At 33.3% G+C, this 18,115-nt stretch overlaps 1 protein-coding gene and 1 non-coding gene across 7 annotated transcripts in view; one reads left to right on the top strand and one right to left on the bottom strand.

Annotated features, from left to right (window-relative positions):
* ANKHD1 (ankyrin repeat and KH domain containing 1) overlaps positions 1-18,115 on the bottom strand; it is a 107,085-nt gene that overhangs the window by 12,697 nt on the left and 76,273 nt on the right. For all 6 annotated transcript variants that reach the window (XM_086411988.1, XM_086411989.1, XM_086411990.1 and 3 more), the window contains 12 exons: positions 12,664-12,809; positions 12,384-12,495; positions 11,776-11,921; positions 11,181-11,323; positions 10,533-10,746; positions 9,525-9,700; positions 9,149-9,311; positions 6,064-6,159; positions 5,488-5,604; positions 2,192-2,366; positions 716-1,172; positions 116-262 (listed from right to left, as the gene is read on the bottom strand). In XM_086411988.1, coding sequence (XP_086268114.1) covers positions 116-262; positions 716-1,172; positions 2,192-2,366; positions 5,488-5,604; positions 6,064-6,159; positions 9,149-9,311; positions 9,525-9,700; positions 10,533-10,746; positions 11,181-11,323; positions 11,776-11,921; positions 12,384-12,495; positions 12,664-12,809 — 2,092 coding nt within the window. The remainder of the gene's footprint in view (positions 1-115; positions 263-715; positions 1,173-2,191; positions 2,367-5,487; positions 5,605-6,063; positions 6,160-9,148; positions 9,312-9,524; positions 9,701-10,532; positions 10,747-11,180; positions 11,324-11,775; positions 11,922-12,383; positions 12,496-12,663; positions 12,810-18,115) is intronic.
* Positions 3,075-3,176, top strand: LOC147369488 (U6 spliceosomal RNA). Its single transcript, XR_015168666.1, has one exon. It is a non-coding gene; the product is annotated as a U6 spliceosomal RNA (small nuclear RNA).

The raw sequence follows: 18,115 nt of genomic DNA, 5'->3' as shown, positions 1-18,115 counted from the left end.
ATTATAGTTGAAAATAATAGTCACATTCAAATTACTCATTAATTAACTGGGTAACCATCTCACAATAGGAGAAAACGAGGAGATAAGTTAAAAAGATGAGACTAATTGTACTTGCCTTCGGACAACTTCTTTCCATCCTTCCTCTCTTTTTTGCCCCCTTTTAGGGCTAGTCAGATTCAGCTTTATGTTTGGAGAACTTAATGGCAATGACACTGACTTGTAGGTTGTTGATAAGGAATTAGGATTCACTTCGCCTTCAAGTCTAAGAGAAATATCAAATCCAATAAAAGATAAATTTTAAGATAGAAGCTCAAGAGATTTGCTGAAATATTTGAATTAAAATTTGGCACATCAAATTATTAACAATTCAGAAAAACAGAAATAGGGCAAAGAGTCCATCATTTATTTTAGTATTAAAATGGATTCAGAAGCCAAAAGGACTATATATAATCAATAAAATGACATAATTAAAGTAAAACCAAAGTATGCTAACATTTTCAACTTCAAAATTAAATCTTAAAAGTTCTAATAATTTCCTTTCATAACTAGCACACGATTAGGAGGACACCGGTTTTAAATGTTTCAGTTTTAAATGTTGAAGACAGATAATGTGGTAGACTTAAATTATTTAACACAACTTGTGTTACTTCAAGTTCTTGTGCCAGGTATGCAAAAGGAAAGGTAGGTACAGAGTTAACAAGTCAGAAAATTTTACCGTGTTGGAGTTTTGGAAGCAGCGGTACTTGTCTTTTCCTCCTGGGAATGGAGTAGCAGTAGGGGGTATCTCCTATCGCTAGAGGAATTCACATCCATAGTGAAATTTAATTCTTGGCTTTTACCACCACTGCTACTCTCACTGTTGCAATCTGTGCTGTCCAAGTTATCTGAATCACTATTCCCACCTGCACCACCACCTTTGCTTTCTCCGTTTATTTTATTCTTATCTGCCTTTTGCTGTGCTAAGGATATATGTTGTTCTGGTAATATTAAATGTGCAGTGGGAGGAGTCTCTTTGGTTTTGTTCTTCTTATTTTTCCGGTTGGTGCTAGGAGTTGTCACAACATTGGCCCTTTTTTTCCCAAACACATTTGTGAATGTTGCAGATGTTGCAGAGATTCCAATTGTGGTGGTGGTAGTCGCACTAGGAGGTTCTATGGGAACTTCTTGCTCCACTGTGAAAAAGGATATAAATCACACTGAGCGCCACAGATCTCAAAACAAATTGTGACAGAATATACCTAATAATTCATAATTCACTCTTAGTCATAATTTCCTTTTATCAGTATTCACTAGTAAATAAACAAATCTTTACAGTTGTGAGAATGAAAGTATCATATTTTGATGTCTAACTCAGTACAAAAACATTAACAGTCTTAAGCTTTGAAATGCTAGTCTCATGAACTAACCAAAAATCACAATACAGATTGGATTTAAGAAGTTTTTAAAATAGCATTTTAGAATTAGAATTCGAATAGAGCAAAATCATTTGCCTATTACTATAACTGCCAGACTGTACAATAAACAATTCTTTGAGAGTAATGGGCCCCAGTGCTATACAGCTTCAACACTAAACCTTAGTTAACTGAGGAACTAGACCTCTCCCCAGTTTCTAACTGGGGAATGAGAGAGTAAGGAAGAACCTGAAGAAAAGCTGGCAAACCTCTTATGGTATCACTTTAGGACATACATAATGTTTTTACAGGGAACTTAAATTACACCTGAATGTCTTCCCCTTCTGTTTGTCTATGTCACTTTACAATGTGAAATACTGAATACAGAAGTCAACTGTCAATTTCAGATTAAAGTAATTGAACATTTAACTAGAATTAGTTTTGAGAGCAAAAAGCACTCAAAATGAAGCTGCTGCTGCTGCTGCTAAGTCGCTTCAGTCATGTCTGACTCTCTGCGACCCCAAAGATGGCAGCCCACCAGGCTCCCCCATCCCTGGGATTCTCCAGGCAAGAACACTGGAGTGGGTTGCCATTTCCTTCTCCAGTGCATGAAAGTGAAAAGTGAAAGTGAAGTCACTTAGTCGTGTCCGACTCTTAGCAACCCCAGAGACTACAGCCCACCAGGCCCTCCGTCCATGGGATTTTCCAGGCAAGAGTACTGGAGTGGGGTACCGTTGCCTTCTCCCAAGCTGATAAACACAAAGAATTTTTATCATTAATTCAGACGGTCCATTTCTCACCATCTTCCTCATTCTCCTCTTCATCTTCATCTTCCGGTAGTTCTGAATTCTCCTTAGGTTTGTTTTCCTCGTCTTCTTCCTGCTTTCTTTTCTGCTCCTCTTTTTTCTTCTTTCTCTTTTCTTTTCTTTTCTCTCTTTTAGCTGCAAGAGCTTGCTTTCTGCTCTCCTCTCTTGACTGTGAATAAAATTGTTGTTTTAGTCACTAAGTCCTTCCCGACTCTTTATCTCATCTTAACAATAATGCAATGATTCAAAATAAATAATGAAATGATGCTTTTGTTTATGATACATGGGGTTTCTCATGTATGTCACTCTTAACACACATTTATAAAAGCAACGAAAGAAGAAACAGATATGCTGGATATCATCAAAATTAAAAGTTGTTGTGCTTCAAAGGGATCATCAATAAAGTGAAAAAACAAAATAGGAAAAAATTTTTGCAAATCTTACATCTGGTAAGGGTTTTGTATCAGGAATTGATAAAGAACTCTTATAACTCAATAATGAAAAGACAAATCAATCAATTAAAAATGGGCAAAGGATCTGGAGACATTTCTACAAACAATATACAAATGGCCAATAAACACAGATGCTCAATATCACAAACCATCAGGGAAAAGCATATCAAATCACAATGAGACACCCATTTCACTGTCACTAGGATGGCTAATCAAAAAGACAGATAAATCATGGTTAGAATGAGAAGAAACTGAAGACTTCATTCACTGCTGGTAGGATTATAAAATGATGCAGCTACCTTGGAAACAATCTGGCAGTTTCTCAAGTGGTTAAGCACAAAACTGCCATATGAGCTAGCAATTCCATTCCCAGATATATACCCAAGAGAAATGAAAACATATTCATACAAAAACTTGTATGCCATGCTTGCTTTGGCACCAAACTTACAAAAAAAATTGAATACAGAAGGTTAGCACTACTCCTGCATAAGAATGCCATACAAATTCATGAAACATTCCATAATAAAACAAAACAAACAACTTGTATACCTATGAAGTGGAAACAAACTAAATGTTCAACAACTAATAAATGCATAAACCAAATGTTGTGTATCTATATAATGGGATATTATTCAGCAATAAAAAAATGAAGTAATGATATATGCTACAATATGGATAAACCTTAAAAACATGAAGCAAAAGAAGCCAGTCACAGAGGACCAAATACTGTATGATGATTCCAAATATCAAACGTCTGGAATAAGCAAATCCATAGAGACAGAAAGTAGATTGCTGACTACCTAGATTTATGTGGCATTGTTTAATTAAAATGCAGCTGTTACAATCTTTATAAGATATTAACAAATTTCACTATGAAAATGTCCTTAGGAGGCCATTATAGAAATTATTTATTTTCAGAAAGGGGAACATGACAGTGGTTGCCTCACATCATAAAGAAAGCTTGAAACAAACAGAAAACACATCAAATTACTCACATTTCTATGGAAATTATCTAAAAAATCCTCACCATATGAAACTGACAATGAAGTCCAGTTGTCCTGGTAAAGCACTTTCCTCAAAACTATAATTTACAATTCTAAGTCACAAATAAGCTATTTTTAACATTTTTATTTATCCAAAACTAGGTATCAGCAAATTATGGCTTGAATGCTAAGAATAACTTTTACATTTTAAATGGTTGAAAAAAATGAAAAGGTAAACATTTCATGACATGCAAAAATATCACAAAATTAAAATTCTGATGTCCATAAATAAAATTCTACTGGAACACATTCATTTAACCACTGTCTGTAGGTGCTTTCATACTACCACAGCAGAGTCAGAGAGTCATGACAGTTTGTATGGCCTACAAAGCCCCAAATTTTACTCTTCTGCACTTTATAGTGTGGCCAAAGAAAGAAAAAAAAAATAAAGTCTCTAAACTGCCTATGTAAATGAGAAAGGGTCTGAGGACTGAAAGAAGAAACTGCATATTCAGTTAACAATTATTTTATCATTTTTGTAGCATAAGAGCAAAATGGCTGTTCAGGGAATTGCTGACCATACCCCTGGGTAGTTACACAAAAATAAAATTACAGACATGGAAGGAACCATAGAAGTCATCAAACTTTAAACTTCCCTTTATTTTAAAATGAGTATTATTTTTTCCACTTGTGATTTTAACTATAATCAAGTTTATCATGGAGGTATTAGAATTTACTTAATTTCCTAATGATAAAACTTTAAGGTTTTTACCTTTCCCCTTATTATAAGTTATTTAACAGTGAATGCATCTTTGAGCATCTGTCAAAGTATTTACCTTAGGCTAAATTTCTAAAAGAGGAATGACTGGAGTAAAGGTATGCTCTCTTTTTAATTTGTCAAATCATCTCCATTAATAATTACACTAATTTATACCATGTATCAAAAGTCATACCAGAGTGCTAATTTCTCCACATCCTAGCCATCAACAGCTATTATCAAACCTTTAAATGTTTTTTCCCCAAACATTTAAATTTTGAGTTTCCCTAGTCTGGCAAAGGAAATTTAAATCACTCTTTCACTGTGCATTTCTTTGTTTATTCATGAAGCTGTGCCTTCTCCATTTATTTACTGAAAATTTATATTTCTTTTTCTGTGAATTGCCCATGAAATTATTTTTCATTCTGGGCAAGTTATCTTTTGTCTTATTGATTTTAAGCAACTTTTTATTCTTTTTTTTAACAAGTTTTTTTTTTTTTTCCTAAACAAACTAAGAATTGGTATCAAAATTTTGGCATCTCTAAAATGATTTTTCCCCTTTCTTTTATCATCAATGAAATATCTTAATGTTAAGCTATCTCACACATTCTAACTCTACTTGATTATAGTATTTATTCTTTTAATATAACTTCTGGGTTCATAAGAACACCCTCATTTTCTGAGGCACACTGAGCCTCAGAAAGGTGATCTTTTAAAAAAAAATTTCCATTATATTAGCACATCCAAGGAAACTTAGACATTTACTCTTTAAGAATTTAATAAACAACCGATACCCCAGATCTTATAATAAAGAAAGATTTCCAATGTCTTAATAAATTTCTGCCTACACTAATGGTAAAACAGCTTAGGCAATAATATCATGTAGAAAACTGTGACGTGTTTAAAAACTAATTCTTCACTTATATGGTTAAAAATATGTTTTGTATAACAGGTCAGAATAAAAAAAACTGATGGTAGTTTGATAATTTATCATTTTATAAAAAGAGATTTTGTTAAGATTATAGTCCTATAAGTAGCAAATGTATTCTACTAGATTTTCAACCAGTTCTAAAAAGGAAAATTATATTTCTCACTCACCTTTTCCAGATCAAGTTCCTTTAAAAGAATACTTGCATTCTTATTTGCTTCTGCAGCCTGTTGGTCTTTAGCCTTCACAATTGTCTCAACACATTGGTGACATTTTTTCAACAGTTCCTATACCAGAAATGGAATTATATAAATACGGAAACACAAAAAGAGGCCAATAAAACTTGAGTTGGTAAGTACACCAAAGTTCAGGGCTTAAAGCCCAAATTATTGAATATTTACTAAACCAAATCAAGTTATCCTTTGAATCTAGAGTTAGACTGAAAAATCAAAATAAGCTACCATTTTCTTAAAAAGTTTATGTGTTCTTAGAAAACTGTCTAATCAGACTAATAATCTAATGATAAAGTTTAGATGCAGTTGCTGTAATTACAGTCTGTATTAGGCAGAAAATCTCAAAATAATTTATAAATTATACTCATTCTTCATTTGCAAATGGAGAAACTAATCACTGAAAAATCAGGTTATCTGTCTTATAAAGAATGAAAAGAACAGGCTGTTAACATATACTTTGGTATATAATTCCATAAAGAATAAAAATGTGCTTCAACAGCATATTAAACCTACCTTATCAGTGATTGTTGCTATGTATCTCATGCATTCTATATCAGAAGGGAACTGATTGACTTCCTTAACCAAATACTGAACAACTTTTACATGACCCTGTAAAAAGTACAACAAAAAGTACACAAAAGAAAGCACTGAAAGCTGGCCCATATCCTTAAAAACTTAAGAGTAAAAGGTATAGTAACACTTCAGAATTTACTAAACTTAACAATTGAAACTATGAAAATATGAACAGAGAGAGCTAAGTACAACATGATGGGAAATACATGGAAGACCAAATGACATTTCTCCTAAATTTAATTTGCTCACATCCCACTGAAAATAGAAATACTTTTGAATAGAAATAGAAATAAATCTATTAATAAAATAAAAACTGGTGATGTGAAATATCTCTCAATATAAAAGGGAAACTAGATCTAAAAGAGGATATTCTAAATTCCAAAGCATTATTTTGCCCCTTTCTGCTTTTTCTTACTGTTCATGGGGTTCTCACCGCAAGGATAGTGGAGTGGTTTGCCATTCCCTCCTCCAGTTAGAACAACAGTTAGAACTTTACATGGAACTGATAATTTTGACTGGTTCAAAATTGGAAAGGAGTACATCCAGGCTGTATATTGTCACCCTGTTTATTTAACTTATATGCAGAATATATCATGTGAAATGCCAGGCTGGATGAATCACAAGCTGGAATCAAGATTTCCAGGAGAAACATCAACAATGTCAGATATGCAGATGATACCACTCTAACCACAGAAAGTGAAGAGGAACTAAAGAGCTTCTTGATGAGGGTGAAAGAGAAGAGTGAAAAAGCTGGCTTAAAACTTAACATTCAAAAAACCAAGATCATGGCATCTGGAATCACTGGGGACAGTGACTGCAGCCATGAAACTAAAAGAAGCATGCTCCTTGGAAGGAACGTTATGATACACCTACACAGTGTCTTCAAAAGCAAAGACGTCACTTTGCTGACAAAGGTCTATCTAGTCAAAGCTATGGTTTTTCCAGTAGTCATGTACGGATGTGAGAGTTAGACCATAAAGAAGGCTGAGTGCAGAAGAACTGATGCTTTTGAATTGTGGTGCTGGAGAAGTCTCTTGAGAGTCCTTTGGATTGCAAGGAGACCAAACCAGTAAATCCCAAAGGAAATTAACTCTGAAAACTCACTGGAAAAGACCTTGACTGAAGGCAAAAGGAGATGGGGGTGGCATAGGCTGAGATGGTTAGATAGCATCACAGATTAAATGGACATGAATTTGAGCAAACTCCAGGAGACAGTGAATGACAGAGAAGCCTGGCGTGCTACAGACCATGGGGTTGCAAAGAGTCAGACACGACTTAGTGACTGAACTACAACAACTTTGGCTCTATCTTATCTAAACTAAACAAGGTGGACTGTCATATTTATCTGAGTCCTATGACTTGAATCTAGGTGAAACATTTTCTAGATGGTATTATCAGAGGCTTGATGATCTGTAATCATTAAAAGTACATCTATTTTAACAACCAAACTTGCATAGTTTCCCCTAATACTAAGGTTCTAAAACATCTTCAAGAAGTAATCTGATGGGGAAAATTCCCTGGTGGTCCAGTAGTTAAGGTTCTGTGCTTCCAGTGCATGTGTACGGGTCTGATCCTTGGTGGGATAACTATAAATAAGATCTTGCACGTGCCATGGTGTAGCCAAAAAATAAAACAATAAAAAATAATTAGTCTGATGGTGGCAAAAGCCAGAAAAGTAGTTGCCTCTTGGGCAGGGAATTAACTGAGAATGGGCACGATTAAAGTTTCTAGGATTATGGAAGTAGTTTATATCTTTATGGGATGTGGGTTACATAGGTATATGCATTTATTAAAACTCATTAAACTTAGCATCTTAGATTTGTGCACTTTTAATATATATGTTATATCTCAATTTAAAGGAAAGAAAAAATCGGAAAAAATATTTAAGATTTTTTAAAAGACAGGTAACTTACATTGCTTTCATTCAATAGCTATTTACTGACCATCTAGTGTGTGTCAGGCACTGTGCTGAACAACTAGGTATAAATAGTGGTGAAAAAGACAATCATGAATCTTCACCTTCATAGATCTTCCAGTCTAATTAGGGAGTGAGAGTGAAAGTCACTCAATCATGTCCAATTCCTCACGACTCCATGGACTGTAGCCTGCCAGGTCCCTCTGTCCATGGAATTCTCCAGGCAAGAATCCTGGAGTTGGTTGCCATTTCCTTCTCCAGGGGATCTTCCTGACCCAGGGATTGAACCTGGGTCTGGGGCAGATTCTTTACTATTCAAGCCACCAAAGGAAGCCCCTAACTGGGGAGAGGAGCATTAAAAAACTAATACATGTTTGCATGTATAATTACAAAATGAGATAAGAAAATAATGGTGAACTATAAAACAGAACAAGAGAAACTTTTCAGATTGCAAGTTAGGAAAGGACTTTCTGAGAAATGATATTTAAGGAGTGGACGTAAAGAATAACGAGAAGTGAGCAAGGTGAAAAGCAAGTGAAAGAATATTTCAGGAAAAGAAAGTGAGCAAAGGGCCTCAGGAAGTTAAAAATTTAGTGAATTCTAGGCCAGTGGCTGAAGTGTAGTGAGCAAAGGGGTACGGCAGTAGAAATGACTGGTCTGAGGCTGGCATGAGCCATATCATACAGGGCTTTGTAAGCCATGTTAAGTAGTTTATAGTCTATCACAATTTTAATGGGAAAGCTTTGTAATATACAGCAGAGAAGTAAACCTTAATGTATACAGGAGGTATAATAAATTTTTATGAGAGTCTACTTGTTTTTGTTCCTCTTAAACATCTATCTACCCATAATATCTGCCCTGAAATCTCATGTTTTATGTACAAAAATATAACAAAACTCTTCAAGATATGAAGTTATTTAACAGCAAAGTTGCTTATAGGGAACTACCATACAGCTCTTAGATTTGGCCATAAAGAGAGTACAGATAGCAGGGGTGTGTATATAGAAACAGCGTCAATTCCTCAAGACCAATTTATCTTTCTCCTATGACTTCAACTTAAAATTCAGTAGTTTTAAACAAATTCTGTCATTTTTGTCCACATCAAGTTACCTTTCGAAATGCTGACATAAGAGGTGTGATTTTCCGGTTATCAGCTCCATCCACATCAGCACCTGATCGCACTAGCAACTGCACGACTTCAAAATGACCACCATTGGATGCCAACCAAAGTGGTGTGTTTCCCTTCTTGTTACGAACATCAATATGGGCTCCCCTGTACAAATCAAAGAATGTTAGTATAGCTTGCTTCCTATGAGAAGTGGCTAACTTTTCCTTTTTTTCTCTAATTTATCTTTTCTCTTTTATAAAGCAGCAAATACTCTGTTCTTTTAAATGTCAAATAAAGTAAAACAATTTTATTAACTGTAAAGGCTCTGAAAAATGAAAGGGATCATAGGAAATTTTTACAAATATAAAATTTACCTACCTATTAATCAAGAGCTCACAAAATTTGTAGTGACCTTTGTCCGCTGCTATTGTTAAAGCAGTGTCTCTTGAGGAAGGCACAGGGGGGGCATTGACATCTGCTCCTTTATCTAGGAGAACTCTTCCAACCTCTGCATATCCCCCAGAAGCAGCTTCCATCAAGGGGGTAAGACCAGTCTGTTTAAACCAAAAAATTATGTGGGTAAATTACATTGATTTCTTTAAAGGACTGAAACAATGACTTATAAGTGGATTCTATTTCTAATTTTCTCTCCCAAGAGAGCTAAGCAAAATTCACTCTTAAGCTTTACTAAAATAGCAAGTGAAAATTGTTAGATTCTGTTAAGACATGCTAGATTAAATTAACTTATACTACCTTATGGTAATAAAAAACAGTTCATAACATCTCTGTTATTATAAATCTACATGAGACAGTAACTGTCTCTTTTAAGAAATAAAAAAGTGATAATCAGGGGAAAAAATAAGAGACTTTCATTCAGACATTTTCAATTTGGAATGACTACTAAATTGACCATTGTCTGGTTATAAAGAATTATACATAAGCTACATGTTTCAGGGGGTCTAAGTACCTAACAGTGCTAAGAAGAGAAATTATAAACACTGACATACTAACTCCTACTTTCTAAATGCTACACTGTCATTAAATTGTCATAATCTGTTACAAGCAGATTATAGTTGCCTCAATTTTAGTTCCCTCAGTTTTGTAATTTATAAAGTAATTTTTGATTGAGATTTTTACCAATGGTAAAGCACCTGTCTCATTAAAGGAGATCTTAGCTGTCCTTAATAAAGTTAGGAATGGTGACAGTGTGTCAACGACCACTGGATAGCACTATTCTACAATCCTGCACTGGGGCAGGAATTTCCTAATTTTAACTTAGAAAAATTTAAAATAGCACATTCAATTTGAGTGTGCTATGCTATGTTATATTATGCTCTTTCTATTAGAAATATGTCTGAAGTAGTTGACAAGTTATAAAATGCTTACCTTTGCCCTATGTTCAACATTGGCTTTTCGGTCCAGAAGCAAGCTCACTACTTCCGCTCGGCCTTGGAAACACGCCAAGGTGAGAGCTGTGTTCCGATTGGTCTCTATTTGGGCATTAATATCTGAACCCATATCAAGCAGCAGTTTCACTGCAGGAACATGTCCATTCATTGCAGCCAACATCAGGGGAGAAATACCTAGTTTACTCCCAGTCCTAAGGGGGGAAATGTGCTCAGAAAATTAAAATAATATGTTGCCTGTTGTTTTTTTAAAAGCAGAGAGAACATAAAAAATGTAAAAGTTTCAGTGAAAAGAAAGCTTTCTAACACCAAAGAATAGATTTTATTTGTTTAGTCTCAAAATTAGAAAATCTCATAATTAGGAAAATCTCACAATTAAAAACACAACCCTTATTCAGAGGCTATAAATTTCTAACTATATATAACAGTTTTCTGAAATGAAACCTCTTTGAAAACAGCCATGTTAGCTGAAATAAGCTCTGATTACTACAGGAATAATTGTTGGCCTTGCAATTTTAGTATTATCTTGCTTAAAAATGGCATCTGTCTAAATATTTAGGGGAAAACACTTAACTCTAAGGTCATAATTTATTAATCATGAATAATAAAATGAACAGGTGATAGATACCTTGAATTAATTTCTGCCCCAGCATTAAGCAGAATCTTAATGATATTAACATATCCTCCAGATGCAGCTAGACTCAGCGGCGTATAATCAGACACGTTCCTATGTTCTTTATTTGCACCCCGAGCCAACAGCAAGTCTACCACCTACAAAGTAAAATAGGAACAGAGAAATCTAGTTTACACCAAGGGTTCATCTTATAATGAATGAAGCACAAAGAAATCTTTGTGCTTCTTTAAGTTCTCTAAATATCTAACATTTTAATCAGATAGTAAATATTCAAATACCAGTACTAGATAAATGAATTCAATTTTATATCAAGGAATTCAGACCTATGAAATCCTAATTATATTGAAATAACAAGTTGTTACTCTTTCACTTCCTCAATTATTAAGTGACAAATTTGCATTTCATGTGTTACGATTTTGCTCCATTCAGAATAGATTCTTTAAAAGGACATTTACTATTCTCACTAAATTTAATATAAAGAATATCTCAAAACGCATGCAAGTTTTATTCATGTAGCTAAACTACTAAGCACATGCATATTTAAAATACAAATAAAATGTTTACAAAGTGAAAATAAACATCAGCATACTTCCTGACGTCCACCAGAACATGCTAATGAAAGAGGAGTATCCTTAGTTCGTTCAGATTGTGCTTCTATGTCTCCACCTTTATCCAAAAGGATTTCAACAACTCCAACATGTCCTGCTGTTGCTGCCAGGATCAGTGGTGTGAAACCTAAATCAGAAAATAAAAATCTCAGTCAAATTTGTGTTTTTTACTTATTAAGCCACTGTTTTTTAATTCTCTATTGTTTTAGGAGGAAGAAATCTTTAGGACAGATACTTAAAATCATTTAACATAAAACTGCTTTAAACCTTAATTTGTTACTGACAAAACCCCATAAATACTTGATAAAAAGAAAATGCTAAGTCAAAGAAAACTATTCCAGCTTATAATCATAATAAACTTTGATACCTTTGTATGCTCTACTTTTGGACCAAGGAAAAAGCAAACACAACTTGCTGTACTTCCCTGAATTTCTGAATAATAATTTGGCTCTGTAGATGAACAAATATGGATATACTTAATTGAAATATGCTAACCCATCTTTTCACTAAATAGTCCAGGAACTACTTACCCATAGTGAAAAAGAAATTGTTTTCTGACACTCAAGACTTTATTTCTAACACTTCTTACCTTTTTTGTCTCTGTGTTCAATTTTAGCATCTCGTGCTATGAGTACAGATACAAGTTCTTCATGGCCACCTGCACAAGCTAGGGTTAATGCAGTGTCATGATTGCTCTCAGTCTAGGAAAAGGAAAAAAAAAAGAATTAAACTTTTTTCTGTTTATGGTGGGGTTATTGATTGAAGAGCAAATAATGTTAATTTCCACAATTAATGTACAATGAATCTTTTCCTTTCCAAAGAAAATTGGAATATGCAAAAAATAAATATAAATAAAGCAGTCTACTTACATGTGCATCAATGTCAACTGAAGGATACACAGGGGGTATAGACTGAGAAGCCACATTGCTTGGAGACTGAGAACAGGGTTCAGGTGTAAGACATTCTACGTTTTGAGAAGAGCTGTTTGAGCCAGTGGGCACTCTGCTACTCACAGCTGAAAAACAATATTCATATTGCTGAATTCTACTTAAAAGTAAAGTCATTTGCATACAAAAAAACACAGAAAACAGAATATTCTATAGCAGTAATACAATGTAGTAGTCAAATCACAAGCTTTTGAGTCAGATGGACATATGTTTGAATCCCAGTTCTACCAATGACTTTCTGATCTTGGGCAAGTAATTTAAACTCTCAGAACCTCAATTTCCTTATGTGTAAAATGGGATGATAAATATAGTACCTCCATTGTAAGGTTGTTGGGAATAGAATACTGAGCATGGTACCTGGCATTTAGTGAATACAGAAGAAATAGCAGCCTTTTACAGTGTCAGTAGGAAGAAAATAGTTTCCAATTGAAAAAAAGAATTGTAAATCTTAGTTTATAAAAGGCAATTAGATAAAAATATCCTGAAAATAATGCAAATTTTAAAAAAAGAAGAAGAAAAATAGAAGATGTAGAAGAAGGGAAAGAACAAGTCAGAGTATCTCTCTCATAAATAACAGAGAGTATGTATTTTTAAAATTCAATATTTACTCTGAAAATTTGCTAAAATGAATCAGTGTCTGAAATCAAATTGCTTTAAAAATGAACACTGGAACTTTTATTTGGGACCTCAAAATCTAGTGTCTGAAACTGAATTAAATGAAATTTTATCTTTGTGGCTCTGCATATTTCTTTTCTTTCATAAAAGACAAGAGTTTGCCCCATGGAGGGGGAAACAGGACCCATCTCAGAGGGATATTGTGAATTGTCTGTGAGATAATGTATAAAAGAAGCATTTAACAAGTGTTTGGTACGGTAAGTGCCCAATATATGTAATTATCAGATATTTTATAGGACTTCAGTTACTATCAATCACTGCATTGAAAAATAAAACATTATAATTCACTCAAGAAAGAAAAAACTCAGAAAAAATATATAATCAATAATATAGAAAAAGACAACAAAGTTTCAGTGATGGCAATTAACTTCCTCTTACCCATGCTAAAAGTCAATCAAAAACACATAAGTCATAAAGGAAAATGTAAGCATTTCAATGGTTGGAGAATGTTTTCTCTCTAGAATTTTGATATGGCTGAATCCCAATCAAGGATACGTATGACCACAAGTATGAAAGATTAAGTGTAGTATGCTACTTCTTTATAAATAATAGCAAATTTTAAGGATGTTTCTACATGAGCTGTCCCTCCCTCCTCCCAACCAATATATATAAAATCATCTTGATCATATGAATTTCTGCAGCTTCTGTTACCACATAAATATACACAAATATTTAGCCATATGGTTATAAATAAAAATGATTATAAACATTTGTTTTGCCTTACAAGAATGTGCATGAAAACAAAGCTTTAAAAATCTGTCACTGAATGAATTAAAAGCACATAGTATTTTGCTGCCCCCCTCAAAACAGCTGATAAGATTGGAAAAAAGTTCCAGAAACAAGATACTAAACTTTGATATATAGCACCTTTGTAACACTAAGATTTTAACAACAGTCTCATAATCATTAACACGTTAATAAAGAATTACTTTTCTATCGTTGTTAAATTTATTCATGCTATCTCTTTTTGTGATTATGAAAAACAGATATTCAAAAAAATTTAAATAGTTGACTACAGTGCTATGTCAGAATGTGATGGTATAAAAGACTTTTTTTTACAGAGTTGGTTTTTAAAAAATACTTTTGTACATTTAACAGCTCTATTATCAAAAAAGTGTTGCTACGTTGATTGTACATTTTGGTACAGCAGTACCCTAGGAACATTTTTTTCCTCCTTATAATAATGACAATCAGAAACATTCCACAGAAGTGACATTAAAAGGATAAATTACATATGAAAAGTTCTAAAGATAAAACTAGAAAATAGCAAAGATTTTAAAAGTATATGTGGAATAAAGGATTTATTAAGATAAAATTATACCAGGACTATAACAATTTCAAAAATCCTAAAATGCTTCCTACGTCTGAACAAAACGCCTCTGAAAATGACCAAAACAGATCATTATCATGAAAGTCACTACATAATTCAAATTAAATTTATGTACTATCCTAAAATGGGGTGATACTTTACTTACTTCTTTATAAAATTTAAGACAGTTTTGTAGGCAATATGGAAGATAGTAATGTTGCAAGGTCTTAAGACATTAAATCACTGTAATCCAATTTAGGTAACAGTAACCATATTAAATATTTCCATATAAATAACAATCTATAAATAAAATATTAACATCTACTAGAAGAAATGATTACTTAAAGATATTTTATTGTAAATTCCCTCAAAGATAATTTTCCAATTACTTCATTCTAAAACCTAAATTGACTATCACCAGATTGCTTGAAGCAAGATACTTTTGAATTGGTACATGTTGAGAGCCTATTAAGATGCCAACAACATTAGCAATGTTCTAAAGTCACAAAACTGTGTTAAACCTTATATACAAATCATATCTTAACATAAAAATAACAAGGGAAATTGTTATTTGATACAATTTAGAATTCTAAGAAAATAATATCTTAAATATAAACTCAGAACTTCCAGTTGAATCAAATGCATGCATATTATATCTAAGGTTCTTAAACCTGGCTGAATTGAGTTTGAATCTTAACATTTAACTAGCAACTTAATTTCCATTAGCCTCAGTTTTCAACAGAAAAATAGATGGGAAATGGACTTATTTTTTAGTATTACTAAATAGCTCATGAAATTACATATATAAAAGCATTTAGCACTGAGCTTGGTAAATGGCAAGTACTCAATAAATGTAAATAAAGAGGTATTAGTTGATTTTTTTTAACTAAGGAACTTTATATATTAAGAATGAAAATTTTGCTAGATGTTTCTAGAAGTGCTCAATGGTCAAAGCTATTTTGAATTTCTTTAAATTGCTGTTTATTTTTAGACCTTTATTCTAGACATCTGAACTGAGAATCACTTGCTATTATGATAACCTCGAAAGCCCAGCACTTATTTTCGGAAGAAATGGACCTGAAGAACCATGTTTCCAATCTGAGAGTAAACATATATTCTGGTTGGGACTATATCAAGTATGATACATCTAAGACTATATACTAAACTGCTGTCAGTCAACTAGTGAAGTTATGACATTAATAAATTATGTATCTAACTAACTAGCTTTCATGACAAATATTTTGAGATAGAACAGCAGTTAAAAAAAAAAAAAAAAAATCCTGGGACTTCCCCAGTGGTCCGGTGGTTAATTAAGACTCTGCCTTCCAATGCTGGGGGTGAGGGTTCAATCCCTGGTCAGGGAACTAAGGTCCCACATGCCTGGCGTGCTGGGAAAAACAAAAACTAAAAAAACCCTTCTAAGAGTAAAACTTACTGCCATTATCTAAAGTAAAATCTTAAGATGTATTCTCTTTTATTAATAAGGCATGATTCATATAAAGGCATGATAACTAGATTTGATATAGGTAAAATTAATTACATCTTTGGCCTAACCTATAATTTTACTGACATATTAACATATTGTATAATCATGGAACTAGGTATTTACCTAATTCATCCTTATTTAATTTTTTTCACCTTCAATTAAGAAATTAAGAGAAATTCAGACTTAATAAAATAACATTTTAAATTTTGAGGCAAGTCACCCTTTTTGTTATATATTTTAAAATATAAGCTTCAACAAAATGAAAAGCTTTTAAATAAAGATAATTTTTAGGGAATTCCCTGGCAATCCTGGAGAATTCCCTGGACAGAAGAGCCTGGCAGGCTACAGTCCATGGGGTTGCAACAAGTTGGACATGACTGAGCAACTAACACTTCACTTCACTAGCAAGCCAGTGGTTAGGACTCTGCACTTTCACTGCTGGGTGCCAGGGTTTGTTTGATCCCTGTTCAGGGAACTAAGATCCCACAAGCTATGCAACATATAATTTTTAATGTATTGACAGATTTATACTTTAAAGCTTATTAACAAAAGAATATTGTACAGTATGGTGGGCCAACTGTGTCAGGAGACATTAATGTCTAAAAGAAATTAAATTTTATTCATTTAGATTAATGTTAAATATAATTAAAAGATGTTTTCTAAACTGATTTTTTGAAGTTTCATGTGAACTTTATAAAAGGTCACTTCAATTTAACAAATACTTCAGTGGAATAAACAGAATTTGACCTCCTCCACAAGAAATAGCCTTAAATACTACCATAAAGTTAACACCTACAAGTACCCTTTAGAGATGTTTTCTCCATTCTTTAAAAATAAAAGGACAGGTCCTAAGTTCCAACAAACTAAACTGATCAGTAATATGGGTTTCATAACTGCAAATGGAGTACTTAATTAGGAAGATTATAATGATATTTATAGAACCCTAAGTCTTAAAAATGTTCCTTCCAGGTCATGAGTTTCATTATTATTAATCCTAATCATACTTTACACTCTAATATCTGCTTTAACCAAATTAGAAATCAGAACCATAAATGAACTATAAAGTTATTCAATATTTATAACAACTTGCAATGCTAATAACACAAAGTTAATCTGAGTGAAGTGGCTATGGGCTGAAGATATAAAAAATAAAATTAAAGAATAAAGAATCTAACTCCTTAAAACATTTCCTAGCATTTTAATTTTCTTTATGAAAACTAAGACATTCCTCCTCTGCACAGCGATACCTATTACGTATCAGAGGAGCCTCAAAGGCACTCTTACAATAAACACTGGAAGTCATACACATGCCCAATAAAATTCCTGAATTAAGTAATTTTATTCCACATTTAAAAGATTCAGTAAAGATTAGGAAGACTAAAGGCTCACAGAAGAAGAAAGGAAACTGGGAAAGCATAACTGGGATGAGAGGAGGGGAGGAGAATATGACAAGAAGAAACAGACAACAGTAAAGAAAAAAAAAATGTTGCAATCAAGAGACAGAGGACTGGCCTGCCTTTGAATATCACTCCAGCTACATCTTAGTTCTTGGTCTTCATCCACTGTCAACAGCCATTCTGGCTGCATTTCTGAACTGCGCTCTCATGGAGGTGATACATTCACCAGCCATCTTTAGGAAGGTAAATGATTAATTGCACTGTTTTCCCACTGCTGCAAGGACAATGAAAGGGAAAGTAAACTTGTGCACCTCATTTCATATCTAGTTGTAATTTTCCACACAACAATAAACAGAAACATATACTTTAAGTTTATAAGGCTGGTCTCTTTTTTGCTTTGGTGATTACCTCTGTGTGTGTTTGAGTGTGTGTGTGATGTCTGTGCGCTTTCATCAAGACAGTTACTACAAAAAGCCCAATCTCCAAATCATTATCAAATGGACAATA

This window comes from Bos grunniens, chromosome 7, assembly GCF_055505025.1.
Source record: "Bos grunniens cultivar Pamir isolate PY7600 chromosome 7, Bosgru_T2T1.0, whole genome shotgun sequence".
NCBI classification, from domain to species: Eukaryota; Metazoa; Chordata; class Mammalia; order Artiodactyla; family Bovidae; genus Bos; species Bos grunniens.
This window is presented reverse-complemented; position numbering and strand designations above follow the sequence as displayed.